General features: G+C 58.1%; 2 protein-coding genes across 5 annotated transcripts; one reads left to right on the top strand and one right to left on the bottom strand.

Moving 5' to 3' along the window:
- Positions 1-1,754: 1,754 nt before the first annotated feature.
- On the bottom strand, positions 1,755-22,927 carry ZMAT5 (zinc finger matrin-type 5). 4 transcript variants are annotated; one of them, XM_086474263.1, is made up of 7 exons: positions 22,892-22,927; positions 22,646-22,710; positions 18,100-18,332; positions 16,290-16,352; positions 15,979-16,059; positions 9,303-9,414; positions 5,433-5,674 (listed from the first exon to the last, which is right to left on the bottom strand). In XM_086474263.1, the coding sequence occupies exons 3-7, from the start codon at positions 18,224-18,226 to the stop codon at positions 5,545-5,547; spliced, it is 513 nt and encodes a 170-aa protein (XP_086330389.1). In that variant the 5' UTR covers positions 18,227-18,332; positions 22,646-22,710; positions 22,892-22,927; the 3' UTR covers positions 5,433-5,544. The 4 variants fall into 4 exon arrangements, with proteins under 4 accessions (XP_086330391.1, XP_086330389.1, XP_086330390.1 ...); XM_086474264.1 differs by lacking the exon at positions 22,892-22,927 and having other exon boundaries at positions 18,100-18,335; positions 22,646-22,717; XM_086474262.1 differs by lacking the exon at positions 22,892-22,927 and having other exon boundaries at positions 22,646-22,717.
- A 106-nt stretch (positions 22,928-23,033) lies between these two features.
- On the top strand, positions 23,034-25,076 carry UQCR10 (ubiquinol-cytochrome c reductase, complex III subunit X). Its single transcript, XM_086474374.1, has 2 exons — positions 23,034-23,178; positions 24,803-25,076. Exons 1-2 carry the CDS (start codon positions 23,038-23,040, stop codon positions 24,842-24,844), a joined length of 183 nt encoding a protein of 60 aa, XP_086330500.1. The 5' UTR covers positions 23,034-23,037; the 3' UTR covers positions 24,845-25,076.
- Positions 25,077-27,436: the final 2,360 nt, after the last annotated feature.

The following is a 27,436-nucleotide window of genomic DNA, read 5'->3' as shown; positions in this document are numbered from 1 at the left end:
CCTGGCGATGCCGGGGAGTGGGCAGCGATGGAGGAGGAGTGGGGACAGGCGCGGGGTGACGGGTGCCAGCTGGCTGTAGGCCTGTGGGAGCACCCATGGGTGCTGCTGAGCCACTGCCAGCGCGTGGCCGAGCCCGCCTGGCAAGGGAGGTGGGCAGTGGCTGGGGGTCTGTGGTCCCCCAGCATCCCGGGGGGGGGGGGGGGGGGCTGGAGCACCCCCAAACCTGTGGCTGGAGGGGACCCAGCTCCTTCGGGGTGGCTCCCACCAGTGCCGGGACCCCCGTGTCCCCCACCCCGGGCGGCCGTGGGTCCTGCCCTTTCCCACGAATCGGCGCGAGCGCCGAGCGGTTTTACTCCCCCCGCCTCGGCCTCGTGCCCTGATATTTTACGTTGGCGCCTGATGAATGTTTTGAGGCCATTTGCCTTAAAAAGTGCCTCGATGGGGAGAACACGCAGGCGCAGGCGCCTTCCCAAAAGCGCTTTCACCCCGTTTCACCGCAAACCCGGGGGGCAGCCAGGATCCGGCCCGCGGCGCAGAGGGGCACGGGGGGGGGGCTCAGAGAGGCTTTGGGGGGGGTGGGGGATTGTCACCGTCCCCAGGCCGGGCTGGGGATCCTGTCCCGAGGCTGGCGGGGAGGGGAGCACCCGTTACTCCTGATTTACGCCACAGTGGGGTCCGGCCCGGGTGTAACCCCCGCCCCCGCGCTGAGCGACGCTGCCGAAAGCACGGCCGAGCGCCTGCAAACCACGCGGCTGCGTGTGCTCGGGGGGGGGGGGCCCCACGGATCGCCCTCCCCGAGTCCCCGCACGATGCATTTTTAATGGCAAATAGATTAAAATAATAAATAAAACCAGGGGAAGCTCTCGGTGCCGTGAGCAGATCGGGCAAGGCTGCTGCCCCCCACGGCGGGCAGTGCCGAGGGGGTTCCCCCCCCCCCACGGGGAACGGGGCCGGAGGAGACCATCCTCGGGGCGTCGGGGCTGGGGCAACCCCAGCCTTCAGCTCCCCAGAGCCCTGTTTGACCCCCCTCCCCACGGAGAAAACACATTTCCTTGCGCCTGCCTGGGATTTCCCACCCTCCGGCTGGGCCTCCCCAGCACCGAGGAGCAGGGACACCCCCCCCACCCCCCCCCACTTTTGGGATGCCAGGAGGAATCGGCTGATTTTTATTGATTTGGGGGTTGGGTTGTTGTGGGGTTGGTTTTTTTATTTTTTTTTTTTTAATCTCGTATAATTTATCAAACAAATTGAACCGAACGTCCAAATGAGAAATGAAAATGGGAAGTGCTCCGCGGCAATGAAATCATTTCGGCTGCCTGGCAAAGTGGGGGGGGGGTGGGGGGTGGGGTGGCTCCGCACCCGTAATGAAATTTCATCCATCTCCCTGCAGAAAGTTTTGATTTTTTATGAACTGGCATTTCCAAAGGAAGCCACGTGGCCTCAGCAATGTCTCTCTCTATATGTATTTTTAACCAGGTCTATTATAGACGCTGTGAATAAACATAAGGGGGCCAAAAAGAAAAAGAGGACAATTTAATTTGCCAGAAAATACAATAACATAAAAGAAAAATTAGATAAAAGGAATAATGTGATCCCTCAAGCTCAGCTTTTCAAAGCTGCTCAATTAATTTTAATGGGAATTGGGAGAACGGATCTCTTCAGGCAGGTTTGGAGATGGCAGCTCCCACTTCAGGAGCAGCCGGGCTGCAAGCGGGCAGCACCGGGGCCCGGCCGCCTTCCCCGCACGCCGGCCTCGCACCGCTCTGCCGCAGCCGGGGACGGCTCATTGCGGCTGCGGCGAGACAGCGATGCTCCTCGCTAATTTAATTAAATGCTCGCTAGGAAAGGAAAGAAAATCTTACTGTGCAAGCGCCGCAGCGGGACGAGGGATGGTGCCGGGGAGGCGCGGGGCTGCCGTCGGTCCCCGCCGGACGGAGCAAAACCGGCAGCAAAACCCTGGGGTTTGCAGGGCTGAGCTTGCCGGAGCGCTGAGAAGTGGTTTGGGCTAGGAAGGGAAGAAGTCGGTAAAGATTATTTCTCTCTCTGGTGCTGCAAGCACTGTGGGGTAGTCTCAGCCCTGTCCCTGTTCCCTCTCCCCGTCCCCACCCCTGTCCCATCCTCATCCCTGTCCCTGTCTCCATCTCCATCCCTGTTCCCATTCCCATTCCCATCGTTTCCATCCTTTTCCCCACCCCTGTCCCATCCTCATCCCTGTCCCCATCTCCATCTCCACCTTCAGCTCCATCTCCATCCCTGTCCCCATTCCCATCTTATTTCCATTCCTGTTCCATTCCCATCCCTGTTCCCTCTCCCCATCCCCACCCCTGTCCCATCCTCATCCCTGTCCCCATCTCCATCTCCATTCCTGTCCCCATTCCCATTCCCATCCTTATTTCCATCCCTGTCCCATCCCCACCCCTGTCTCCACCTCCAGTCCCCATCCTCATCCCTGTCCCCATCCTCATCCCTGTCCCCATCCCCATCCCCATCCCCATCCTGTCCCCATCCCCCTTCCCACCCTGTCCCCATTCCCACCCCTGTCCCCCCCCTCCTCTCCCAGCAAGAGCTGCCAGAGGACACCGGGCAGAGCCCAGCGGGGCTGCGCTTTGGCAGGGGCCCAGGAGCTGCTCATTTCCCTAAAAGCTTCCCAATAAATTACTCCTGCTCTCGCTCTATAAAAGGCACTTTGGCTCGTGCCGTCACCAACGGGCCGCAGCTCCCACCGCCCACCCCGGAGCACCCGGCACCTGCCGGGGACGCTGAGCCCCGCGGGGCTGGGCACCCCCCTGCAGCACCCTTTGGGGTGCGTGGGGGGGGGAGGGAAGGAGCCCACCGCCTTGTCCTGCTTCGGCGTTGTCCTCCCCGCTCTCTGCAAACAGCCTTTTTCCCGGGTCAAGCCGCGCTGGCTGCGTCCCGTCCCCACAGTGATACATGACATCGTTAAACCTCCTGACACCACGCTGTAAAATACATCTCCATAAAACCCCGTAATTTACAGGCTCCTACAAGTACCTGGGAGTTACACGGCTCCATGAATACCCAACACCCTGCGAGCGATGCTCGGCTCAGCCCCGAGATCTGAGTTTTGCAGGAAAACCTGATTTTAATTAAAGCCCCTCGGCAGCCCCTCTCAGCCTCCCCCGGACAGGCTGGTGCTTGGCAGGGAACGCTCCCGCTCTCGGCTTTCAGGCTTTATTGGGAGCTTCTGCATCACGAGCAGCTCGTCTCTTCGGGAGCGAGGAAGAGCACGGAGGGGCTGCGGCTGCGTTTGGGTTTTACACCGTAATTCTCATTTACGGTCCGGTTTTGCAGCTCGCCCGGGAAGCTGCCTGGTACTCCAGCCCGCTCGGCCGGGGCCTCTACCATTTTAAGATGGATCTGGGAAGCAGTTACGGAGCCACAAAGCCCGTGGGCGCCGGGTAAAGCAACACCTCGCAGACCAGCCGCCTCCCAGGGATGCTCCAAAACACGCCAGGAACGGAGCGCAGCGAGCAGGGCTGGGACCTGGGGGCTGATGAAAGTGGGTCTCCGCACACAGGCGAGGAATTGCAAAATATTTTGACGGCTGCTTGCGAAACAGCCGGCACACGCTTCGCCGCCGTCCTCAAAACGTCTGCAGGAGAGCCGGGCGCGGTGGTTCTCCCGTTTGCCTCTGCCGGCCGCCCCGGCCTCGCCGGGGAGGCGCCCACGCACGTGGCCCGGCTGCCACCGCTGCGACTCGCGCCGAAAGCCGTTCGTCACCCTTTGAAGTCAGCGGCGCAGTGGGGACGACGGGCTGAGCCCCCCCCCCCCCCCAGCAGCCCCCGGCTCCCCGGGGCTCTCGCTGGGGGCGCGGGGCGGCACATCAAAGCGGGTTGGGGAGCGCAGCCAAAGCTGCTCCTGCGAGGGCTGAGCAGAGCCCGGCAGCTCGCGCCCCCGCTCGGGAGCATCCCACGGCCCCTCTGGAGTTTCCCCCCGACCCCCCTTCGGCCTCCTACAGCTGCGCAACCTCTGCATTCAGGGCAGGGGTCCCCTTCCTCCGGGGGGCTCTGATTTATCCCCAAAGAGGTGCCACAGGGGTGGTGTTTACCCGCCTGCGACGGCTCCTGCACGGGGAGGCAATGATGGGACAGGGGCTGATGCCACATCCTCTGAGCCCAAGCCTTGGGCTCCTGCTCGCCAAAGACCAGCACGCACCGGGCTCAGCACAGTCACGCCGGGAAGGATAAAAACATCCTTTCGTTTGGCTTAAAGCTCAGTGACCCTCCAGCCAAGGGCTCACGTAGCCCCGCACCCAGCCACGCCGCGGCCACATCCAGCCCCTGCTGCTCGTGCCAAAGCTGCGGCCCAGGACGGGGCGTGCTCGGGCTGACGGCTTCCCACGACCACCTGCCCGCCCACCCCGAGGCGGGAGCTCTGCCCTGTCCCGGCAGCCGAGCGCCGGCGCGATCCAGGCGAGATTCGGCCAAAGGCAGCTGGCTCCAGCCCGCGCTCTTCATGAATCTGGACCCACCACCTCCCCGCACGGCCAAACCTGAAATGCACTGGCAGCGGGTGCAGCCGTCCTGGACAGACCTGCTGCCGCCGGAGAGCTGCTGGCCGGGATCCCCCGCACGCCCGGCAGCTCTGCGGTGAAGCCGAGCGCCCACCCGCCTTCCCGAGCAAGCCAAGCCAAAGGCCTCCTTCGTCCTTCCCTCTCCTGGTGAGGCGACGCCGTAAAACTCTTGAGGTGGCTGGGCTCAGCCTGCCTCCGGCTACGCCGGGCTTGGTCGGACCAACGCTGCGCCCTAAAAGCGCCCCTAGAGCCTCCCCCAGGGCAGCCCTCCCCGAGCAGCACGGAGAAGGTGGAAGCAAGCAGGCTGCCCTCCCCGGCCCCTCCGCCCGGCCCTCGGCTCCCAGCACAGCCCCGCAGAGAGCAGGAGGGCTCTGGAGTCCCTCCGCGCCCCTTCCCAGCTCAACCCCCGGCGCACACGCCGGGCCAGCCAGCGCCCAGAGCAGGGAGCGACCCACGGAGGTGTCTGCCCCACGGACACTCACCGTTTCCTGGAGGAGGAGAAACCTTGGGCTATTTTTTTCCCCTCTCCTTGCTCCTCGCTTTCAGCAGAGTGGGAGCAGGAACAGAGGGCTTCAGGAGCTCCCCAAGCGCTTCGTTAGGAGCTCCGGCACCCCGACCCAAGCGGTTTCACACACCGAATTCCACGGAAGCAAACACAGGTCACACACAATTCCATCAGCCTGGTTTCGGCTCCCTGCCCCAGCCTGGATCAGCCCCGGTGCTGGACTGAGAGCCGGCAGCACAGACAGCAGCGGGCCGAGGGGACGGACCCTGCCCTGGGAAAGGGGGAGCGCCCCGCTCCAGCCGACAGCCCCAGCCCGGCGGCGGGGACACAACCGCCCGCCTGGCTCAACCCGCGGGAGGCCGCCAGGCGAGAAATACCACGACACGTGCTGGCTGCAGCAGGGGGGAAGGCTTTTATTGAAAGAAAAGCGTGTATAAATAAAATTCTGCCCCTTTCTTAAGAGCAGGGGGAGGGGGAAGCCCATTTCCAGCACCACCCCTGCGCCTCAGCCCCACTGCAGGTTGGGGGGGACAGGCCACCCTCCGGGTGGGGGCGCCTGCAGGGATGGGGGGAGATCTTGCACCGGTGGCCAGCCTGGCGGGTACTGGAAAGGCGCTGGTTTCTCAGGCAGAGCGCTGCAGAGGTGGGGAGAGGGATGGGGACAATTCAGTTTGATAGCAAGACCCTGCTTAGGGGCTGAGCTTCCCTGTGCCCTCGCCGCTAGCCCCCCGAAAGAGGAAGGGTGCAGCAGAGGAGGGATTTGGTTATCAACCAGCAGGCATATTCACCCCCCCACCCCTCCCAATCCACCAGCAGAACTGCTGTGTAACCCCCCCCAGCCCATTCGGGCGTTGGTGCCTGCGAACACACGTCCTGTCACCGAAAAATAAGCTGGGAGAACTAAGGTAAGGGGGGGCTGTCGGGGCAGGGGGAGCAGGCGCAGCCCCCAAGAGGGGCAGCAGCCCCAGGCACAGCTGCTGGCAGGCAGGCCCCGGGCTGGGAGCACGGCTGGTCCCGTCCCCTCCCTCCCCCAGCTGCTCCCGACTCTTCACGCAGCTGAGTTTCGAGAAGAACAAACAAAATCACCAGATGTTTCTTTCCGAGCAGCCTGAATCCCAAGCCAGCTGTGTACTTCCCAAAGGACAAGGACCCCTCGGAAACGGAGGAACTGCCAAAACGACGGGGTGTTTTCAGAGAAGCACCCTTCAGCAGAGGGAACAGGCTTCCTCCTCCAACTCACGGCCTGGGAAACACTTTTTCTCGGTCTCTCACCCTCAAGTTTACTAGTTGAGGCCGCTGCAAACACCACACCTGACTGAGAAGTACACAAGCAAGAAGCATCACTCCCTTGGCTCCAGCTGAAGAAAGGGCTCGGCCGGGGCAGCTTTAAATTCATGGGGAATGTACCTTTCCCATTAATTCCTGAGTGCAGGAAACTCATTTGTTCCTTAGCACAAGCCCTGACAGCAGCCTTAGAGCTTCCCAGGCCTCTACCTCTGATCCTGATGAATCTTTTTAATTGTTATGCCAGAAGAAATCTAATCAAACTCCTTTACATAATGCTCTGGAGAAGTAGCACCCTCCTCTCCCTGCAGGGCCGACGACGTGGCCGAAAGCCAGCTGCCGAAGTGGAGTGCAGCGTTTTCTAGGCAGCTAACACAGAGCAAAGTCATCTGGTCTAAGGCTTATCCCCTTGATGGGGATCCTTCAGAGCCAAGGATGAGACAAGACTGCTAGGACACACACCAAGCCCCTCTTGGGCAGGAATATTTTTTGTTATATCCAGGCACTGTCGCTCACGCAGTCAGGGGAGCCCCCCGCAGCAGCGGTACGGTGGGTGGGGAGCAGGACAAGGCATGCTGCAAGGTGGAACAGCACAGCCATCAACTAAGGAGCTGTTCTGCGAGCAGCAGAGCCAATCAATAGGGAGGATGCTGTCTGGGTACTCAATTCCCTGGGGTCTCATAAGACACAAGTGCTGTCAAAGGTTTACCTACAGCTGGAGCATTCGGGACGGCGGCACCGTGCGGGTTCTCCGGTGCGTAGCCGGGGTCGAGAATGTTTCCTTTCTAAAGGCATTCATGGGATCCCTCTCCTCCACCCGCTTCCACGTTCACGAAACCTGCAGTACCTCGGTATCTTTGAGGCCTTGGACCCCCTTCTGATGGAAATCAGCCAGTGGGCTCCACGGCAGTTAGGGCCGAAGCGCACTCACGTGCACTGACACGCTCCGTTTCCTTTGGAAATCAGGTTAAAAAAAATCAATCGCGCCCTGGCAGAGCTCCACTGCTACGAGAACTCCACAAACTCCACCCAGTTCCCCCCCCCAGCTCTCCAGAAAGCAACGGCACGGCGTGACTTTGAAAACACGCGTCAGGTGGAGGCTTCCAAACGCAGGCTGGCCCCAGCCAGGCTGGGAGGGCCGCTGCAACGAGCGGTGGGTGGAAGGCAGCGTGGCAGCTCCCCGTCCACGGGGCCAACTCAGGGGGACAATCAGAAATGCTGCTCAAGTTAGTGCCTTTAAGAAAGCGCTACCCTTCGGCCAAGGCAGTGCCTGGCCACACGGCCACTGCTAGCCCCGCGGCGGCGCCTGGGGCCCAGGCAAGGCAGAGACCTGCGGCTGCCTGCCTGGTGTCCCTCCAGAAAGCCCCCGGCAAGGCAGAGACAGAAACTCAGCTACACTCACAGGCTTCACACAGCAACAGCTCCCCATCAAGACCTCTTCCATGCCAGCTTGAACCCTTCCTCCTCAGCGCTGCCAGAGAAGACAGAGGCGGAGCTGGGTCTCCAGCATCTCCTTTGGGAGCTGACTGCCCTCAGGAGCGCTTTCTCTAACATTCTGTGCAGACTAACTGTCTTCACTGACACTACCAGCCAGGCGAGGCAGCCCCTGGGCAGGTTATCATCCAAATTCACAAATTCCCTAAAGCCCTGTTAGACCCCGTCACAGGTTCTGCCACATTGGCAGGACCTTGAGGACTGCAGGAGAGAGAGGGAGCTCCCTAGCCCTTAAAAGCATTTTCAGGTGGAACATGGACTCCCCAGGCACCAGGAGCACAGGGATCTGCCTAAAACAAGCCCTCTTCCCTGGCAATGCAAAACAACTTCTCTGTCTGACAAAGCAAAACTTACAGTTGCTCGGAAGGGCAATGCTGGGGCTGGAGAGCACGAGAGGAGAAGAGAAATGGTAGGGACAAGCATCAGCAAGGCCAGATGGAGGGAGAGAAGCTTTCAACAGTTGGTATTTAGTTCCTGTAATAAGTGGTTTCTGGGCCTGCAGGGACAGAGAGGCCGGGTAGAAAGTGACAACCCTAAGAAATCCCAAGTCTTGTGCATCTTTAGAGGCAGCAGGGACCGAGTAGGTATGAAGGTCTGGAAATTCTCCTGGGTATAGCGATGGCTGTCTTCTGTAAGAGGTTATCTACCCCAAGATCAAGGGATTCACGGGCAGGACAAGCAAAATGGGGCAGGTGAAGTGTACGGGGAGGGGGGCGGGGCGGGAAGGTTACGGCTGTCAGTGAACACCACTGCAAGGCTCAGGGCAGCCACGCTGATGGATGGAGCGAAGAGAAAGCAACAAGCCCAGACAAGCACCAGAAGGAAGATCCTGCCCAGACCAAACACAGCGAGGACAGGAGCAAACAGAAAAAGAACAAAAGAGAGATTTGGCACCTGCCCAAATGTCATCCAATTAAGCCTGCGGCACAGTCAGGTGAGCGAGGAAACAGCAGGCACCGGCAGGGACCCGAATCCGAATGAATGCCGCGAGGAGGAGCTAATTCCACCCTCTCACTGGCAGGGATGTGCAGGCAGAGGATGGGGAAGCTGGTAACAGGCGAGATCGGGCTCCTGCCACCAAACTCCGGGCATTAGTAACTCAGCACCGCGGCGGCACTGTCCTTCCAGGCGTGTCGGCGCGCCCTGCGGAGAGCCCAGGCGCTCCCCTCTGCTTGCCCGCCCGGGGAGCGGCCGCAGGCAGCAAGGCCTGCCTTGTCCCCGGAGGACCCGGGGAGACACGAGCACGCATCTCCGGTGGAAGAACGGACGCACACGCGTGTCGGTAGCGTGTGCCGGGAGCAGGCGCGCGGCGCTGGCAGGCCGAGAGTTTGACGGTGGCTGCGGGGGTCCCATCGATTCGGGACCGCTGATCAGCTGCGCCTTCTCCCGCCCCACTCACACCCCTCGTGGGGGGTCGCCCCGCGGCATCGTGCGGGCCAGGAGCAGCGGCCTGCCCTCACGGGGATGCTCCCCAGCCACCGGTACCTGCTACTCTGAGCCGCGCTCAGTCTCTTTGCTCTCTTCTCCAGCCAGTCCTCGATGGTGCCAGGCGGGGCATCTGCTCCCTCCTGCCGCAGCTCCTTCAATCTCTGCTCCCCTGGTTGACAGAGAGAGAGGGCTATCAGACGCTCCCGCTGCAGTCCTTTCACTCCATTAAACCCGCTGCTCATTACCCTGCATCGTTTCATGGTGGAGAGTTTGCAGTTTGCCTGTGGCAGCCCCTCCTCCTCCTCCTCCTCCTCCACGTCCACCTGCCATCTCACGCTTGGCCTCCTCAGTGGTGACAGCTCTGGCCGGACAGAGCCAGGAACAAGAGCTAAGCCAGTGACCACAGTGGCAGTTTAGGCGCTTAACTGAGGGGAGTCTGACATCCCCCCCCCCTCCTCCTCCGGGGCAGATCGTCCTCGTCCTCGCCTGAAACAGCCTCCGCTGGCCCGAAGCTGCTTCCAAAGACGTGTCCCTCCAACTGGCAGGAGGCACTTCGCCACCTCTGCCCAGTCGGGTGGGAGTGACAGGGACGTCCGCCCGGATTGATGCAGACTTGGCAGGCCGCGAGAGTCTGAAGGGTTGAGGGCGCGCGGGCGAGGGGACTTCAGAGACGCTGTCAGGTCTGCTTAAGGCACACGCTGTGCGATGCATCCCCGGCCCCTGCAGAGACGGGGCGGGAGGCTGTCGCCCAGCCCCGCTCAGCCTGGGTGCAAAATCAGAGCAGACCACGGCAGAGGGAGGGGAACAAGTTCCTGTGTTTTCTCATGCCAGTTAGGAACGAACAAGGCAGGGCCAGCAGAAACCCTCTGCTGTCTACCAAGAGATCGGGCAGCCTGAGCTCCTTGTAAGCTTTCAACCGCTCCGTCACCCCTGGGGGTGCTGCGTGGGGCAGATGCCTGCGGGCCCCCCCGTCCTGCAGCGCTGTCCTCTCCGGGCAGAAGGGCAGAGAGACACTGGGGCAGCCCAGCACTCCCCAGTCGCTCCCACCGGGCAGAAATCCGCAGCTGCCCAGTTAGCAAAGCTCCCCAGTCCCACCTCGGCACCAGTGACAAAGCAGGAAGGGATGCTAGCGGAGAACAGGGTCTGGCACGAGTCCTTGAGACACACACCACGGTCACACTCCTGACAGCACGTCAGGCAGAGCGGGCTGAGGAGATGCTCAGAGCTGTTAGATCTCCAGCCTAGTGGAAAGTTCCCACCTAACAGAAAAGGGAACGTGATACTTTGGAAAAACAAACACTGATATCACTAAAAAGGAAGCCGAGGCAGCGGGGTGTCATTCCCCTTTGCTCCGCTCGTCAGACCCTCCAGGGACAAGCGCTCTGGGGGAATCCTGATCCCATTTAGAGATCCCACCCTGGTGGCAGCCACCTGCAGCCGTGCCCACCAGGAGCCTGCTCCACACCCACCCGCCATATGTCACACGTTTAAGGAAAATATTATACATTTCCAGACAGGTTGTGAAATTGATATTGCTTGGGCAGAGTGAAGGATCACTCCATCCTAGTGGTGGCAACCAATTATTCATCTGCCTGTTGAATATTAATAAGGATGGCAGGAATGTGCTACACAATGAGCAGCCGGAGATGGATAATTTGTCATCCAGGCTTTTCATCTGCTGCTGCTGGGAGGGGTGATGATGTACTCACTGCCACCACAAAGACAGCCTGCTGTGGTCCTGATGTCGAGGTGCTGCTCTGCAACCTGACGATAAGGACACGGTTGGCGACAGGACTGTTCAAGTCTCCGACAGTTGCTCCCAAGGAGCAAAGCCCCAGCACAGCCTGGCCAGGTGAGGGCCCTGGGGAGGCAAGAAGCTCAGTCTGGTGAGTTGGGCACTGCTCAGGCTCAGGATATCTGAACCCAGCTCTAACCCAGGTTAGACTTTCCTGGCAACCTTGAGCGCAGCCACCTTATTTTTCCCTTTGTTCCAGGTTTCTCCATCCGGGCACGTCCCGCCTCAGCAAGGGGACAAGCAGTGGTTGCGAGAGGCTTTGATGACACAGGGAAGAAGGTCACAGAGAGAAACCTCTCCCACCTCTACCCACCACCAAGATTTCCTTTTGATCCTACTCCAAGCCCCAAGGCAGAACAGACCAAAACCTGCCAAAGCCTCTCTGCTGAGAGCAGGGTGCCCCAAGGCCACTGCCCCAAAGGGCCACACCAGGAACTGGAGGGAGCCCACCGACTCGAGCAGCCACTGGAAAAAGCCACACAGAAAAGCTCACTGGCTGCAGTGGAACGACTCCAGAATCACACTGGTCTAAACGAGGCCCCAAGTGTCCAGATGAGAAAGACATCCAGCTGGCTCCTGTTCACACAGCTCCATGAGTTACTGCTCCAAAGCACTCCAAGCCTCGGGCTGAGAAATAAGGCAGCAGGTACAGGCAACTGTCTGGCTCTGTCCACCTCAATGCACGCCCATCAGAAAGGCAAATCTGTCGTCTCCTCTTCCTCTGAAGCACACACCCCCCATCCAGGGATCACCAAAACCACCGTGAGACTGGAAATACCCCCTGAATGTCAACAGGTATTCCAAGATGTCACTCTGAAACACAACTACCAGCCCTCACTGCTCACACACGGCAGTGCAGCCAGCCAGACTGCAGCAGCGAGACAGGTGTGAAGGCGCTTCCCCCCCTCCTTCTCACTGTTTGCTTCAAAGTCTAATTACAGCCAATTAAGAGAGTGGCTGGAGTCATGAAGTGCCTCTCTAATGATGCCAGAGGGGGAGACCAGATTTATCTTCTCTCCCCATTCACCATGAGTTTTCTTCCTGAACGAGGCACCGCCGCACGCGCGATGCAACCACCAGGACCAAGCAGGTCACCCAGCAAAGAGATTTGCACGGAATCCTTCAGCTCCCTCCCTGGGCAGGAAGATGCGTCAGCCCAGTCTCCTCCAGAGCGCACGAACGGCAGCAGACTGGGGCCGAGAGATGAGGCTGATGAGGCCCTGCCATATGAGCAGCCGAAGAAGTCACCTCCCGGCAGCCAAGAAGCGGCAGCCGACCGCGAGAGCGCTCCTTCTCCTGCTCGTCGCCGAGTTAAACTGGTTGACTACCGCCGCCCCCAGCAGGGCCACTCCTGTTCTTTCAATCACAGGGATATATCGCAGACACTCACCCAACTGTGCCCTTACCCTCCCCTCGCAGCTCCGGCTAGCTGGAGCTCACCAAAGAGGCTGGGGTGTGTCAATACTACCACCAGAAGTGACGCAGGTTAGCGGGGAGCCAATAACTTTAAGCAAGAAGATGGCAATTTGACAGTGACTTTTTCTGACATGACTGTACTTAAAATGACAGCCGGGAAGCGTCTCGCTGATGAATGATGCAGCAGAGGCAGACGAGTAATGCTCTGATGCGGTAACAGCTGGGAACATGCCTCCCTCCCTCCCTACCGAAGGTGGAAACTGTTGCTTCTTGATGAGTATATTCTACAGGGTGCAGAAAAGCTGAAGCCAAACTAGGACACACTCTAAGCTGTTACAGAACAGCGAATCGTCCAGAATTTTTCCTCCTTAACCCACAAGACTGACACAAACAACAGGGTGAATTCCCTGCATCAAAAAGGCCAAATGTTAAGAATAACGTAACGTAGCCTTCGGCTGTAAAAAAAGTGCATCATTAGCAAGGGGAGCTCCGCGATGCAGAACTACCAACACCAAACACTGAACAGGGATTCAGGGACAGGTTCAATATTTACATGACAAAGACAGTGCCACCGCGGTTTAGCAGTGTTAAAAGGAGTCAGAAAAGGCTTTGCTGAGGTTTAGGATGCGAGCCCACCCCTGAACACGGGTCAGTGGGCTACACCACTTCCCTACAGGATTTCTTTGCACCTTTTTCTGAAGCATCTGCCCCTGGACAAGGGGACACATGGCTTCAACACAGTCTGACAGCTGCTCCGCTCCTACACCCACGCAGCAGAGCTGAGGAAAGTGGAGGTAAGCAGCCCTGGGGACCCACTAAGAGACCGTCCCCTTTTACCCCACCCGAGGCAGAGCATGGTCACCTCCAGCACAGTCACACAAGGCTTTGCACAAAACGATGTGAGGGCCCTGGAGCCTCTAGCCTCTCAGCTCATCTCAAATCCCCGACCAAGCCTGTCAACATCTCCCAGACGCCGCGGGTTCAGACGGGAAATCTCTGAGGACACTGACAACTCAGCAAGAGGCAGCCTGACCCAGCCTGCTGCTCTAACCTGCGCTGTGGCAGCTCGCTGGCCGCGGCCTGCGATGCTTCACGGCACAGAAACGCCAGGGCCAGGTGCTAACGCACACGGGGACAGCCCACGGGCACGCTGCGAGGATCAGGGCTCCTGGGCGACTAAGGCAGCCTGCAGTCCAACCTGCCATCGCACAAGCTTGCCTTCAACTCCTGCCCTAAGCCTCACCATCTGAGACGCTGGTGCTTCGGTAGCCCAAGGAGCGGTGAAACGTCCCCACGACACACCGAACGGCGGCTCGGCTTTTGTTCCTTCCCTCTGTACTGCGTTACGGGCTGCACCTCTCCTCCTTCAAGGCCTGCTGAGCTCTTCCCTCCATCAAATCCCTCCAAGCCCTCTGTGGGCTCAGCTGAGCAGATTTAGGGGTCTGCGTGACGCTCAGCCTGCTCGCTCGGCTCCCGCGGGATTTCCATGGAGCAACACCACAAGTGAGGTGAGCAGGATTTAACTCTACAACCAGACACCCGTGTCAGAGCAGCACAGCCAAGGACAAGGCACCCTGCCATCCCCTGGCCATCGCTCCTTGAAGTCTAATTGTTTAATTAAATGTTTGACTGGTAACACAAATGCAAGGTTTCCAAGTAATCTCCCAGGAATCAGCTCTCTCACTAGCCAATCCTCCACTTACACCTGACCCATTTGACAGAAGTCAATATTCAATAACAAGCGTAATTGGCAAAGAAACCTGCCCAAGCACAGAGCAGCTTGCCAGCCTTCCCCTGCAGCTCCGCTCTGCTCCAAGGAGCTTTCACTTCCCCTGCAATAAACAGCCTTCGATGACTGGAAACGCTACCGGTTTCCTGCAAACGGGCTGACAACCTACGGCACCTCTCGGGAGCCCAGCACTCCAACCCCGCAGCCGAGCAGGGTCGGCGAGAGGTTCTGGGCCAGCGGCGGGGAAGAGGAGGGTGGCTGCCGGCCCGGCCGTGCCGCTCGGAGAAGGGCTGGCCGGGGCGCTCCGTCGCCGAGAGGGGGTTCACTGACTGCCAGCACCGTTCAGCGACGGATTCGCAGAGTCGCCTCGGGGACTCGCAGACTGACTCAGCAGCGGCGAGGACTGGAATAGCTCTGTAGTGCCTGCCTGCCTCCCGCTCCCCGAGGCTCGCCAGAGCCCTGCCTCCCCCAGGCCAACCCCTCGGAAGGCCGGGAGAGCGTCTCTACCCCACGCACACCCCAAATCCCTTATGTCTGCAGGCACGTACGCACAGGCACTTTCAACACCCGAGCCTGTTTTTGCCAGACTATTGGCAAAACAACAGTTGGCTTCAGCTGGCAGCGTGGGCACCAGATCTGCTCACAACTTGGGCGGCATTAGGAAGAGCACTGCCAGCAGGTCCAGGAAGCGATCCTTCCTCTCTGCTCCGCGCTGGTGAGGCCGTCTCTGGGCGCTGTGTCCAGTGCTGGGCTCCCCTCTACCACACAGACAGGGACATACTGGAGGGAGACCACCAAAGGCAAGAGACGACGAGCACAAACCGAAATGCAGTGATTTCCATTTAAATACTAAAAAAATAGATTTTTTTTTTTTTTTTTTTTTTACAAACACTGGAGCAGATTGCCCACAGAGGTTGCAGGGTCTCCAGCCTTGGAGATATTCAAAACACAACTGGACATGGTCCTGAGCAGCCTGCTCTAGTTGACCCTGCTTTGACAAGGTAGGGTTGGGGCTAGATGATCTCCAGCGGAGACCCTGACCATTCCATAACTTTGCAACAACACCTCGCTCACATTTCCTCCAACCACCAAAGCAATGAATCCTACAGAGAAAGCAGAGCTGCCACCCTTTTTTGGCAAGGAGGTGGTACTCCCAGAACGAACAAGTTCAAAAGTGCTCTGAAGACCCACAGCAGGGGAGCAGCTGCCATTCATCCTCTGCCCAAACTTCAGTTCCACCCAAAGCCACGTGAGCAGAGGCCATTCCTGGATCCAAGACCCCACGTCCTCTCCTCAGGACAACCCAACTGACCGCAGGCTACCTCCTCCCACGAGTGGAAGCAGCAGCTCCCTGGTAATAGTACAGAGGTGGGGGGAAATCAAATCCATAAATTTAAGGGGAAGTGATGTACCAGTGCCCTCTGCTGCTGACAGTTTTTATTCCCTGGCTGAACAAAACCCCGAGGGCTCACAAAGCCCACTCTCTGCTTCAGATGCTGGCTGCTAAGTAGTAACAGCATTGCTCAACTCGAGGTTTTGTGTCTGTGCCAGCAGATCGAAGAGCAGAAAGCCTATGAAAAACTGCAGCGCTTCCAGCCACGCTACAGGCTGACACAGCCCTGAGAGGCAGGCGGGAGGGAGCCGCGCTCGGCCCGCTGCGTACGGGACCGCAGGCTCTCGCTGCACAACCCCCCCCCCCCCCCCCCCCCCGCCTGCCCCTTTGCAGCCCACACGCCCTGCAGCAACTCCCCCTCCTCGGAGACCCCTGGATATTTTCTTTTCCGAGGACTCACCTTGAACCTGGGCACTCAGCTTCTCCAGGTCCTGCTCTGTCATGTGGGAAAATCTGCAGTTGGACCCAAAATCACACTGTCCTGGAACAAAAGCCACGGAGCTCCGTGAGAGCCGCACACACAGGGTCCTCCCTCGTAAATGGGCATGCCAACCCAAGATCCACCACACCTGCACTCTGGACACGCAGGCCCAAGCCCTTCGTTCCCTCCAAGGCAAACACACATACCAGGGCTCTCTGGAACAGCCCTGGGCTGGCTCTCGAAGGAGCTGCTGGGGCTCAGGCAGTTATTTCTACCTCAGAAGAACTCACCTGTTTGCAGAAACTTCCGACACGGTTTCTTGGTTTGCTCCTCTTGCAGGATAGCGGCAGCATCTAGGGGAGACAAAGGACAGAGCAGGGTGAAGATCTCTCGCACGGCAACACCCCGTCGGATAGCGGCCAGTTGCCTAGTGGGGAGACATTTTACATGACAACCAGGAACTGAAGCCACGGACAAACTGACAGTTAACAGTCCCTGTTTGCACCCTCGGCTTCAGCTTTTCACTGGCTTGCAAATATCACCTTCTTTGCTTTCTGCTTCATGCTTTCTCCCCACGCCAGCAGGGGAAAAGAAGCATGACAGAAAAGCAAGGACTCTGCAGCACTTCTGTGCAGCAGAGAAAGCCCAGGCAGACTCACAGAGCTCTCAGAAAAGCTCCGCTCGAGGCCTCACAGAACCCCTTGCCGTGTCTCCAGTGGACACCACCGAAATGGTCCTTCACCACCCAGAGATGTCCTGGGGAAAACGAGCCCCAAAGATACAGCAGCTCCCATAGACGGTGGAAGAACTTGCACTGGCTGACACCAGGCCACAGAGTCTGAAGACAAGAGGAGATGAACCCTCTAGACAGGGATGGGATGAAGAATTTTATCAATCAGAGGAAAAATCAAGGGTTGCAGCCTGGTGAGGAGACAAGCACTAGGTAATCTGCCTCCCTGTCAGTGATGCTGCTAGAACTGTGCCAGGCTGGGGCTGTTGGTCCTCCACACTTGGCCATTACAGAGAACCTTTCCAGCTTTCACGTACGGTTAAGCAGACAGCAGAGCCACCCAAGAGCTCCCCAGGGTACTCCTCACCTAGCCAGCCAGGAGACAAACACAGACTGCAACTCCTGATCCTGAAGAACCACAAGGAAGCAGAGGAACATCCAGGCAACGGTTGCACAATCAGTTTAACCCCAACGAAGTCTTTGCTACTGCCAAAATAGAGTCCTGCTCGCTCTCTCTCTCTCTCTCTCAGGCCCTGGACACACATTCCCACCGCACTCCCCAGGCTGGCACTAAGACACGCGTAACTGCATGGCGAGCTGGGTCAGAGCGCGGAGCTGCGCGAGACGAGCCCTGTTAAAGAGGCAGAGGACACAGGGCTTTCCTCCAGCGTGCCCCGACACACCCTCCAGCCCCAGAACCCCAATTCCTCCTCTGCCAAAGCCTCAGCGCACCTAGCCCTCCTCCTCCGCTCGCCCCCTTGGCTAAGGTAGGTTGGAGCTTACCAGTGCTTTGAGCTGCTTCCCCAGCCCTTTCACCCTTCTGGGATCTCCAGTCAAGCGGTCGCATCCTCAACCTCTCCCATGGGCGCCCGCAGAACTGACATCTCCGCCCAGCTGCCGGCCTCCCGCCCACTCACACAGGACGCGCGTCCAGCCTGCCTTCCAGCCCGCTTTCTCCACGTACACACCCGTCCTCCTTGCTCCTCGCACCACAGAGGTCAACTCAGGTTTGCAGAAGGCACCGAACTCGCCTTCAGAAACTCACTTTGTTCTCTCAGGTCTCCTGTCTCAGATGTGCTCCTGACGCCAGGAGTTTGCTTTATCTGCAACTCCTGCTCTCCACAACAACCTCTCTATCTCTTCCACCTCACGTCAAGCCCCAGCTGATGTTTACAGTTTCCCCTTTTTGCATCCAGACACAGGAGGGTTTTGCCTCTGAGACCGCTTGATAGCAACAGCATCAAGCCCGCAATTCACTGGCACGGACAATCTGAATATAAATCACCAGCGATCATTTATTTTATCTATTTCCCCCCCTCTGCACCTCCCCAATCCCAGAAAGGGAGTGGCAGACAGTCGGTAGTACCCACCTCGGAATAAGTCGTACCAGACTCTCTTCGCCCTGAGATGCTGCACGCCATTGAGGTGTTTCTTCCTGTTGTGAAGGTTGTCCTGAAAGGACCTGTCACAGTAGTCACAGAAGTATCTTTTCCCCATCTCTCTTCTGGCACAGCAGCATCAGCGTGGCCTGGGAACCATCAGACAGATCCTCGGCACCCGGCCATGCCTGCCCTGGGGATGGCAGATCCCAGATTTACAGCGCCTGCTTCCAAAGGAGAAGAACTCAAATCATTTAGGGTTGGCAGACAGAGACCCCACAGTACATATTCTTGTCCATCAGAGACTGGTAAGGCAGCATCTGCCACACGTACACGGGAGAACAGGCTCGGATCCGCATTTCTTGCCTCCGTTATCCAAAGCAACAACATCTCTGCTGAAAGAATTCTCCTTCCCTGAGCACGCTGGGGTTCAGACCAGGCAAAGCAGAGACTCCAGAGCGCCAAGGGCTCCCAGCCACCACCTGCACCAGGGAAGGTGCAGCAGAAACCATCCGATGTGCAAACAGGAGGTGCTAGAGGTCCATGCCACAGCCTCTACCTGGCGCCCCGGGACTTTTAACCCTGGTCCCCAGACAACCTCCACAAGCTGCTGTGCCAGAGGAAGGAAACGCCCTCACGTCCATCTCTGTAAGGTGAGGAACAAACCCAGCAGCTCCTCAAAGATGGGAAAAAAAAAAAAAAAAAAAAAAGCTGATCCCACCTGTACTGCAAGTGGGAAGCTGCATGACAAACACCAAAGGACATAACGCTTCGTTCAGTTCACCAAGCCACCTATTTACTCCTGCACATCGAGGACTGCTCTCCTCATCCTCCCCAGCCTAGGGCAGCAGGACGTGTCTGCTCCACTGAGTACACAACTTGCACTAAGATCACAACCACCTCACAGCCAGGAGGAAAGAACCCCCAACTCCACGGCCACTGAACCAGGAGACGGCCGGTCCTTCTCCTCCCACAGGGGAGAGGGGCTTATCACACAGAGCTTTGTAGTCTGGAGGTTCTGCTGTGGGGTATTGAGAAGTGACAGGACAGAATTCGGGCGCTCTCATCTGTGCTGGGCCTGGAGCAGCCCAGACTGGTAGGGCAGACGGGGTTTGTGATGGAGTGCAGCCCTGTCCCCGCTGGCTCTGCTCGCTGGAGGTGCAACAGATACCCTGAAGGAGCTGTAAGTTCTTTCCCGAGTGATAGAACGGTACCTGATAAATGCCAAAGATGGACAGACGGGGAGATAAACTCCGAAAGCAATTCTCCAGTTTTTGACACCTTGACAGCCAAATGCCTTTAAAAAAATGGCACGGAGACCAGCGCAAGAAATAAAGATTTTATAAATAAAACAGGGTCAGAATCAATCACAGCCGCCCCAACGATTCCTCAGAATCAGCGGGAAGAGCAGCACCAAGAGGCAACCCCTCGGAGTCGAGCCCTCCTGCCTGCCAGCCAGCCTGGCATCTCGGGAGCAACTGTGCCAAACCTCCTTCCTTCCCCTGCTCCTGAGAACCGCTTCCCTGGAAATCCCTCAGGCCTCGCACCACACGGTAAAACGCAGCCTCCCGCAGCTGCAGTCAATGGAAAGATCTGATTTTTTTTTTTTAATTGGCTTGCAAAGCTTCACACTGAAGGTAAAACGTTCAGAGATTCCACTGAGCTGGAAACCTCTTTGGTTTAAGGTCCTTTCCCCGTTCTCCAGCCAAAACGCCCTGTTGGGAGGCGGTGCTGATCAGCCAGCCGTCTCTCCCTGGTGCAACCGCAAACCGCTTCACCCGCAAACACCACCAGACCCAGCTCCCGCTTGGAAGGGGTAACTCAGCTCTGCAGCACCCGGGGTCTGAAATGGCCCTACTCCAGCCCAAGAAACCAAAACCAAGGCCGTAGTTTCCCCCCATCCTTTACTAGACCGTCCCAGAGCTCTGCAGCCAGCCTGGCAGCCAGCTTTGCTGCACTGTGGTGGGGCTGCTGGGACCCAGAGGGAACGCTCGTACCCTCAGCGGCCGGCCCGCTGGCAGGCTCTGCTGTGGCTTTTCAGCATTGAAAAATCTCCCTTCCACATCTTATGCCACAGTCTCCCAAAGTTTCTGGTAACATAAAAGCCTCCTGCTTCAGCTGCTGGCTCCTGCCTTCCATGTCTGCAGAAGCAGCTGCTCTGAACAGGGAAAACAAACGAGATTCTGCAGCGGTCCCACACAAGTTTCCACCACAGATCTCACTGGGAATTCTGCCTGCAGAAGCCCAGCAGCAGTCAGCCTTTGAAATCGTATTTCAAACTTTTCCTTTCATCACCCCGACAGCAGTAATTGCAGAAGCTCCTTCCCCCTCCTTCCCCAACAAGGAGGGCAGAAAGCTCCTACAGATTTCAGGCAGCCAGATCCCATACCCCAGAGGCGCCGGCTCCCAAATTCTCCTAGCAATTCCCATTGCAGGGGATGAATGGAATAAAAGAAGCAATTAGAGGAGCATCAGATTCTCCCAGAGATCGCCCCCTCCAAAGATTACACTGAACACTTATTTCCATCTTTTTAAGAATTCAGTTGCGTGGATGATCTTGGCTGGAGTCTGACAACTCTCTGCAGCACCAGCAGTCCACTGCGCTTTGCACCGAACTGGTACGCAGGAATAAAAGCTGCTTCTGAGCAGCACGGGCTAACCTATTTCCATTTCCCCAAACGGCTCGAGCAGTAAACAAAGAGCATTATTCAGCTGAAAACAGAGATGTTTTCTAATTAAATCCATCTCAGTCATTATGAAATGAAGCAAATGTAGCTGCTTTATAAAGAACTGCTTCAGCTTGGCCATTTCCTCTTAACATTTCTAGACCCTAATTTGCAATTGAATTCAGGCAAATAGACCCCTGGACCCACAGGCAGCCATAAACGATTTCAGACAGGCTTTGTACCAGCTTAAAAGTCTTTCTGCATAAATCCAAATACAAAAAAAAAAGCCAGGGCTTTGTCTTGTATCTTGATGCTTAAAAGTATTAACAAAAAAATCCTCTGCTGTAAGCCAATGTAAGCCATTGCTGGAGCAATGTTTTATTAGAAATAGCACGTTCTAAGACACGCAGCCAGGGTTTCACTCACCTCGCTGAGGTGCTTGGTAAAACTCCAGGCAGGATCTCATGTGCACCACCCTACCTTTTCCCTTCTCAAACCGCTGCCAAAACGCTCCACATCGCGCTGTACTGGCTACAGATTGTTGTTTAGGGCTCTCCAGGGGGTTCTTTCACCGATCCCCCCCCCGAGATGTGGGCAGAGGGAGGAAGGTGACCCAGAAACGGGCATCTGGCAGACTCATTTCTGTCTGGGTGTAACCGCTCTTCTCCACGCCGAACCCTGAGAATCGATGCTGGGCCTTGACCTCAATTTCCTACTTTCTTGTAGCCCAGGCTCGAGGCCATTTCAGCCACTTTGGATACCCAGACAGATGTGAAGTTAATTAAATCCGAGTGTCAAGCTTACGATACTCGGCTGCCAATTTAAATGTGCTCGTATCTCTCCGGGAACACGCCAAACGCCGGCAGAGCCTGCCAGCGCCTTCCCAATGACAGAGGGGCAGATTCTGGTTTCCACTACATCTGGTGTAAATCCGGAGCCTGATTCGGGATTAACACCGACCCGACCGTTACACAAACCCATGCCAGTGGCAGCAGTTGACAGGCTGTTGGGGGCATTTGTCTTGGAGATGCCTTTGAGAAATAACAACTGAGCTTTTCAAAGGCTGGCCTAAGGGATAACACTATACAGAGGGCACAGGAGTATGGCAGGCACCTTCCCGCCTCTGTACGGGCTTCCAGGACGACCCCAGAAATCCCACAGCTCCCCACAGCAGCTGCATGCAGGGAACCAAACATAAATAAGTCGAGAGAAATGGCTGTGCAGCCAGACCAGGCACTCTTCCTGAGCGGCCGAGACAAATTAAATGACAGAGCGAGCGTCACTTGAGGATCTGGTCTGAAATTTAATGTAGACGCTCATTTGGCAAGAATCCTTCCGAGGGATGACTTCAATTTTAAGATTCCCCCACCTGCCTTGCCTGTCCTCCTTTTCCAAACCAAAACCCACCGCTCTTTCCCATCCCTGCTGGAGCCATGCTGGGGCCCCTCTGCCCTCGCCAAGGGTAAACGAAAAGACAAACACGAGGAGAAGGGGACAAGCGAGAAGGGGCACGTTTCCACTGCGGTCATGCCACACGGGGCCACGTCACGCTCTTCCCAAGGCCTCTGGAGCGGCCGTCTGAGTCTCTGCAGGTTTTGGGAGCCACGGCATCCACCTCCCGCCTGGACTCTGCTGATGACACCGCCCTCCACAGCCGGCCCCAACAAGAAGAAAACCCCCGAGTTACCCCCCCAGCTCTCCCCGAGGGGGGTGACCCCAAGAGGACGTTAGCGCAAACCCCTCTTTCTTCTCCGTTCCACCCCCCTGGCAAGGGGGTATCCCCTGCCCCCCAGCAGACCCCAGCTACCCCCAGGACCCCGCAGCCGGCGTCGGGCCCATCTGGCAGCCGCGGAGGGGCTCACCCAACACACCTGATGCTGCTGCAGCCGCAACCAGGACTTGACCCCACCGGCCTGCGCTACCTGGGCTGATCTCACTGCAAAAAAAAAAAAAAAAAGGAGAGAATAAAGACCCGGGGTGCGCAGTACAAGCCGCTAACGGGAAGGGGTGCGAGCAGGGGGCGCGCTGGGCCGCAGCCCAGGCGAGGCCCCCTCACCGCCGCCGCCGCCCCCCCCCCCCCCCCGGGACGCGGCCCCGTCGGGCCCGGCCCCACTCACCCCCCGCCGGGCCTGGGCCTGGGCCTGGGCCTGGGCCGCGCGGCGCCTGCCGGGATGCGGCGCCTACAGCCCCCAGAAGGCCCCGCGGCACCCGGTGACCGTCCGGCGGCGCATGCGCAGAGCGCGAGCGCGCGGGCGGGGGCAAGATGGCGCTGCTGCGGCAGGCGTACACCTCGCTGTTCCGCCGCACCTCCACCTTCGCCCTCACCATCGTCCTGGGCGCCGTCCTCTTCGAGCGCGCCTTCGACCAAGGCGCCGACGCCGTCTTCGAGCACCTCAACGAGGGGGTAAGGAAGGGCGGGAGCGCGCAGCGGGGCCCGCCCGGGCACGGGCCTGGGCCCTGAAGGTCAGGCTGGCCCCGCACCTCCGGCTGCCCCCCGCGGCTTCCCGCGCCGGCGGCAGGCGCTGCCCCGGCTGAATGGGTTTCCCTGAGGAGGCCCCGAGCGACAAGGCCGCGGGGGCCGTAGTTCAGCGCTGCGGCGGCTGCCCCCGGGCTGTGGAGGCTTTGGTGGTGCCGTCGTGCTGGGTGGTCCGGGCTGCGGGGGGGGGGGGGGGGGGGGGGGGGGGGGGGGGTCCTTGGGCTTCTCTGGCTGCGGAGCCGCTGGGGAAGAGGCGTCGGAGGCGGTGGGATGCGGGGAGGTTAAAACGAGTTGAATTTGCTTCGGAGGGCTGCGGCCTTTCGCCATCTGCCCTTAGCAGAGGGAGGGGGTGCCGGGCGGTGAGCGGGCAGCGGGGTCTGCTGCCCCAGGCTGACCGCTAGGTGAGGTGGATCACGTCGTCTGTGGTGGGACAGGAACCGCCCGGACACGGAGTCCCACGGACAGGTCACACCACGGCTTCCCGGGCACGATGAGGTGATGCCCCACGCGTGCCCTGAGAAAGGGCAGGGCTGTCGTTATTGCCGTCTCGCACCGAGCACGAAAGACCCGTGTGTGTTGCCCGTCCCCACCCGCAGCCCAGCGCTCCTCTTCCCTGCCCCGCCGGGCTGGCCTGCCTCGGGGCTCTCTGAGCCCCCGGGGCGCAGTTTCCCAGGCCATCTCGGTGGTTCTGAGGCTGGGAAGAGCTGCCCTGCGCCCTCCCTGACAGCGCCATGCCTCCTGAACCAGGCCGTGACGCCAGCGGAGAGCTGGTGCCGCGCAAAGCGACAGCCTCACCGCCCTGAAGTAACTCACGGCGGGTTGGGCGAGCTGAGGAGGTACAGCAAGAGCGGGCGCAGCGTCCGTGTCTCCTTTTTAGCAGCAGTTGTTTGTTGAAAGCTGACATAGCGTCACATGTGAACTTCAGCTTTGCACCCAACTCCTTCTTTGAATTGTAGCATTAATTTTCCGTGTCCTCATTTTTCTCAACCAGGGTTAGAAAATGAAATTATCGAGGGAGTTAACTTTTTTTTGTGGAAAATCTAAATTATTACCGACAGCAACCAGCCCAGCACGGCATGCACCTTGCCCTGGTGCAGCAACTGTGCCAGCAGGTCTCAGTGCCTGATGGGGGAGACGTCTGTATCTCCAGGAGCAGAAATGCCCTCTCCAGGCCGAGCGGGAGGCTGAGGCGATGCGGCTGGAGTAACCCCTGGCTAGCGGGGTGGGAGGGCAGGGGAAGCGGGATGTTGGCAGTTTAAAAGCCCCGGGCCCAGGTCCAGACCCCCACCTGCCCCACGGGTGGGACGAGCCGGGGCTGGTGGCTCTGCCTGCTGTGGGCAGGGGGGCGCAGGATGACGGTGCCCGCGCGGTCCCGGACCCTGGTGGGACTTGTGGGTGCGTTTTCCTACAAACTCTTCTTTCCCCTCTCGTTGTTGCCCATTACGGACGTAGGTTTCGTGATAACTTGCATTTTAAATTGAAGCTTTATCCCAGGACCACTGAAAAGCCGGCTGAGGTTACTGTTGGGGTTTCTTGTGTGTTTTGCGTACAGAAACTGTGGAAACACATCAAGCACAAGTATGAGGCCAAGTGAAGACTGAAATGCCCAGCAGCAGGATCCAGCCTGGGTGGCAAAAGACACTGCAGAGAAGGATTCCGCCTCCTGAGACTGGTTGTACCAAAAAGGAAATGGATTCCTGATCGAACAGCTCCGAGCCAGATTGTATCAGCCACCTACTGCTGTGACGTAAACCAAGACGAACTCAAGAAGTTCCGCTGCTGTCCTCAAACTTACTGTGTTCAAATAAAAAATTACTGGTCCATGCCTTGTGCCTGTGTGTTCACCTGCCTTACCTTTAGCCTGCTTGTAACTCCTCCTTATCTAGGAGGGGGAGAACGCTCCAGTCTGGCCTGACACCTTTGGTTCAAGACACTGTAAGAAATCACAATGTCCTAAAAATGGTTTGAAAGCATTTATACAGCTGTGGTCTACTGACACTACCCTTGGCTTCTGCCTGAGGAGAACCTTAAGGGAGGGGTAGGGAGCTGTCTGCTTTCCTCTAGTCTGGGTCACAGACAAGTGACTTAAAATCTCTTCTGTAAATCACTGCCACCTCTGATGCAGGGCCAGGCCAGTTCCCTGGCCCGTCAGTCTTTCCCAGCTGCAGCGATGCTGCCGCGCCCCCGAGCCCTTCGAGACTCAGGCGAGCGCTGGGGTGTGCCCAGCAGTCTGGGGGCTGAAAGTGGGGACAGCGGTGGGACTTCTAGCGTGCCCAAAACCCGCTGAAGGGGGAGGTAGACCTCTTTCCTAGCTCTTTCTGTGCCTCCTGGCACTTCAAGCGGCTCGAGGGGCAGAACTGTCTCCTCCGGCTCGTGTAGCAGCTACAGGCCCGCCTTGCTCCTGCCGCTCCCTCAGCTCTGCCGGGAGCCGGCGCCCTCCGGCCAGGGGGGTGACTCCAGCAGCCCCTCGGCAGAGGGGAAGGAGTAATTCTCTTCTTGGCAAGTCCACCCCTGTTCTGGGTGGCCAATTCACACACATCTTTCTTCACAGGGGAGGGCCAGTACTTCACAGGTACTGGTCAGGGTAATGATTCAGTTAATTACTCTGGGCTCTCAGGTGGCTGTAGGAAGATCTGGCTGAGTAACTCCTGCTCTTCCCACTTTCCCAGCCCAGAAGCCACATCTCTCCCTCCTCACTCTATTTTCCCTAATAAAGAGGAATTTTAGCAATGGATGAGGCAGAGCAAATTAGAGCCAGTGCTAATGAAAGCAGCTTTATTGGGTTTGCAAATAGGTGTCAGGAGTAAACCATTTACTCTAAAAACACAAAGAGGACTTAGAAAAACCCATTGTGCTTGTGGTTTTTGAGCAGAAACCGACCACAGCTTTCCCAGTCCCAGCTGTGCTTTTAAAGCCGTGCTCAAGAGGAAGGGTTTAAGCTTTCTTGGGATCACCTCACGCAGTGTAAGGCTGCCTGCTTTGCTGCCAGCTCTCTCCGCAGTGCCGATAGCTTCACGCTATGCTGAGCGGGGGATGGAGATTTGCAGCTTCTTAGAAGCAAGAACTGCAGCTGAATACGGTATGAGGAAGGGGGACACAGCACTGTCGCGGACTGGCAGAGAGTAAACGAAGTTATTCTTCCAGAGCACAGCAGCTAGAGAAGAGCAGGGAGTGACTGATCCTGGCAGGTGATTGCCCTTGGCAGTGGATTTGGGGAAGCTGGTCTAAGTAATTCCCTTTTCCCCGTGCCTTGTCACGAGGGGGCTCGGGCAGTACCGATACGCAAAGAAAAATCTTGTCCTCAGAGCGCTCAGGACTTTATCTGATTGGCCTAACAGTGACAGCCCCTTCTACGCCCTCCGAAAACAGCCCCAGCACAACAGTGTCTGGCAGCAGCGCTAATCACACCGCGCCCGAGTCCCCGCCCTCTGCGTAAACCGAGGCAGAGCGTACGTGCCCGCCGCGCTCCTCCTGCGGCAGGGTAGCTCCACCGCTACGTAACCCACTGCTCGCTTTCTCAGCGGGAGGGTGACAGCCACAGGCTCCTCTGTGCTGCTAGGAAAAAAAAAGAGGGGGGTGGTGGGGAGCTGGCACTTGGAGGAGATGAACCAAGCAAAGCCTAATTGGGTACCTGGAAGTTCATCTCCGTGCTGGGGACAGCACTCCAAAACCGTGCTAACGCTCTGTGACAACAGCGGCTGGAACAGTTTTGGCCCCAGCTGCTGGCAGGTACTCCAGGCTTGCCTGGGCACAGCAGAGCAGCCCTTGCCAGGGCATCTGAGCACCTTAGAAACAGGTTACAGAGTAAACTCCGTCATTTGTGTGCCTCCCTGCCTGGGGAACGGCTCCGTAACAAAAGACAGCCCTCAGGAGAAGTCCTTTCCAGCGACTGCGAACTGCTGCTTATTATTAGCTCCCAGCCTTCCCAACAGCAAAGACGATGATCAGGGCAGTTCTGCTTCACAGAGTGTGACAAGTGGTTATTGAGGAGGCAGCTCCCCAGCGACTCTGACCCTGCTGCCTTCCACTCTGATTTCCATACTACTGTCATCTTGTTTGGGATGCCTTGATCCCGATTTTCAAGTATCTTTAGTCTCAGTGGCTGTGGCTAGATCTCATCCCACTAAACCAACACAAAACAGCAACCAAATTCCACTGCCTGCAGACATGGCACATTAACTTGGAG

This window comes from Leptosomus discolor, chromosome 16, assembly GCF_034619465.1.
Source record: "Leptosomus discolor isolate bLepDis1 chromosome 16, bLepDis1.hap2, whole genome shotgun sequence".
Classification (NCBI taxonomy): Eukaryota; Metazoa; Chordata; class Aves; order Leptosomiformes; family Leptosomidae; genus Leptosomus; species Leptosomus discolor.
This window is presented reverse-complemented; position numbering and strand designations above follow the sequence as displayed.

Coding starts and splice junctions, on each gene's coding strand:
- ZMAT5 (XM_086474263.1), bottom strand. CDS start 18,226: ATGGGGAAAAGATACTTCTGTGACTACTGTGACAGGTCCTTTCAGGAC. Junction 16,353..18,099: donor CTGGTACGACTTATTCCGAG/GTGGGTACTACC, acceptor TGTCTCCCCTAG/ATGCTGCCGCTATCCTGCAA. Junction 5,675..9,302: donor AGCGCGGCTCAGAGTAGCAG/GTACCGGTGGCT, acceptor CCACCTCTGCAG/CGCTCTGCCTGAGAAACCAG.
- UQCR10 (XM_086474374.1), top strand. CDS start 23,038: ATGGCGCTGCTGCGGCAGGCGTACACCTCGCTGTTCCGCCGCACCTCC. Junction 23,179..24,802: donor TCGAGCACCTCAACGAGGGG/GTAAGGAAGGGC, acceptor TTTTGCGTACAG/AAACTGTGGAAACACATCAA.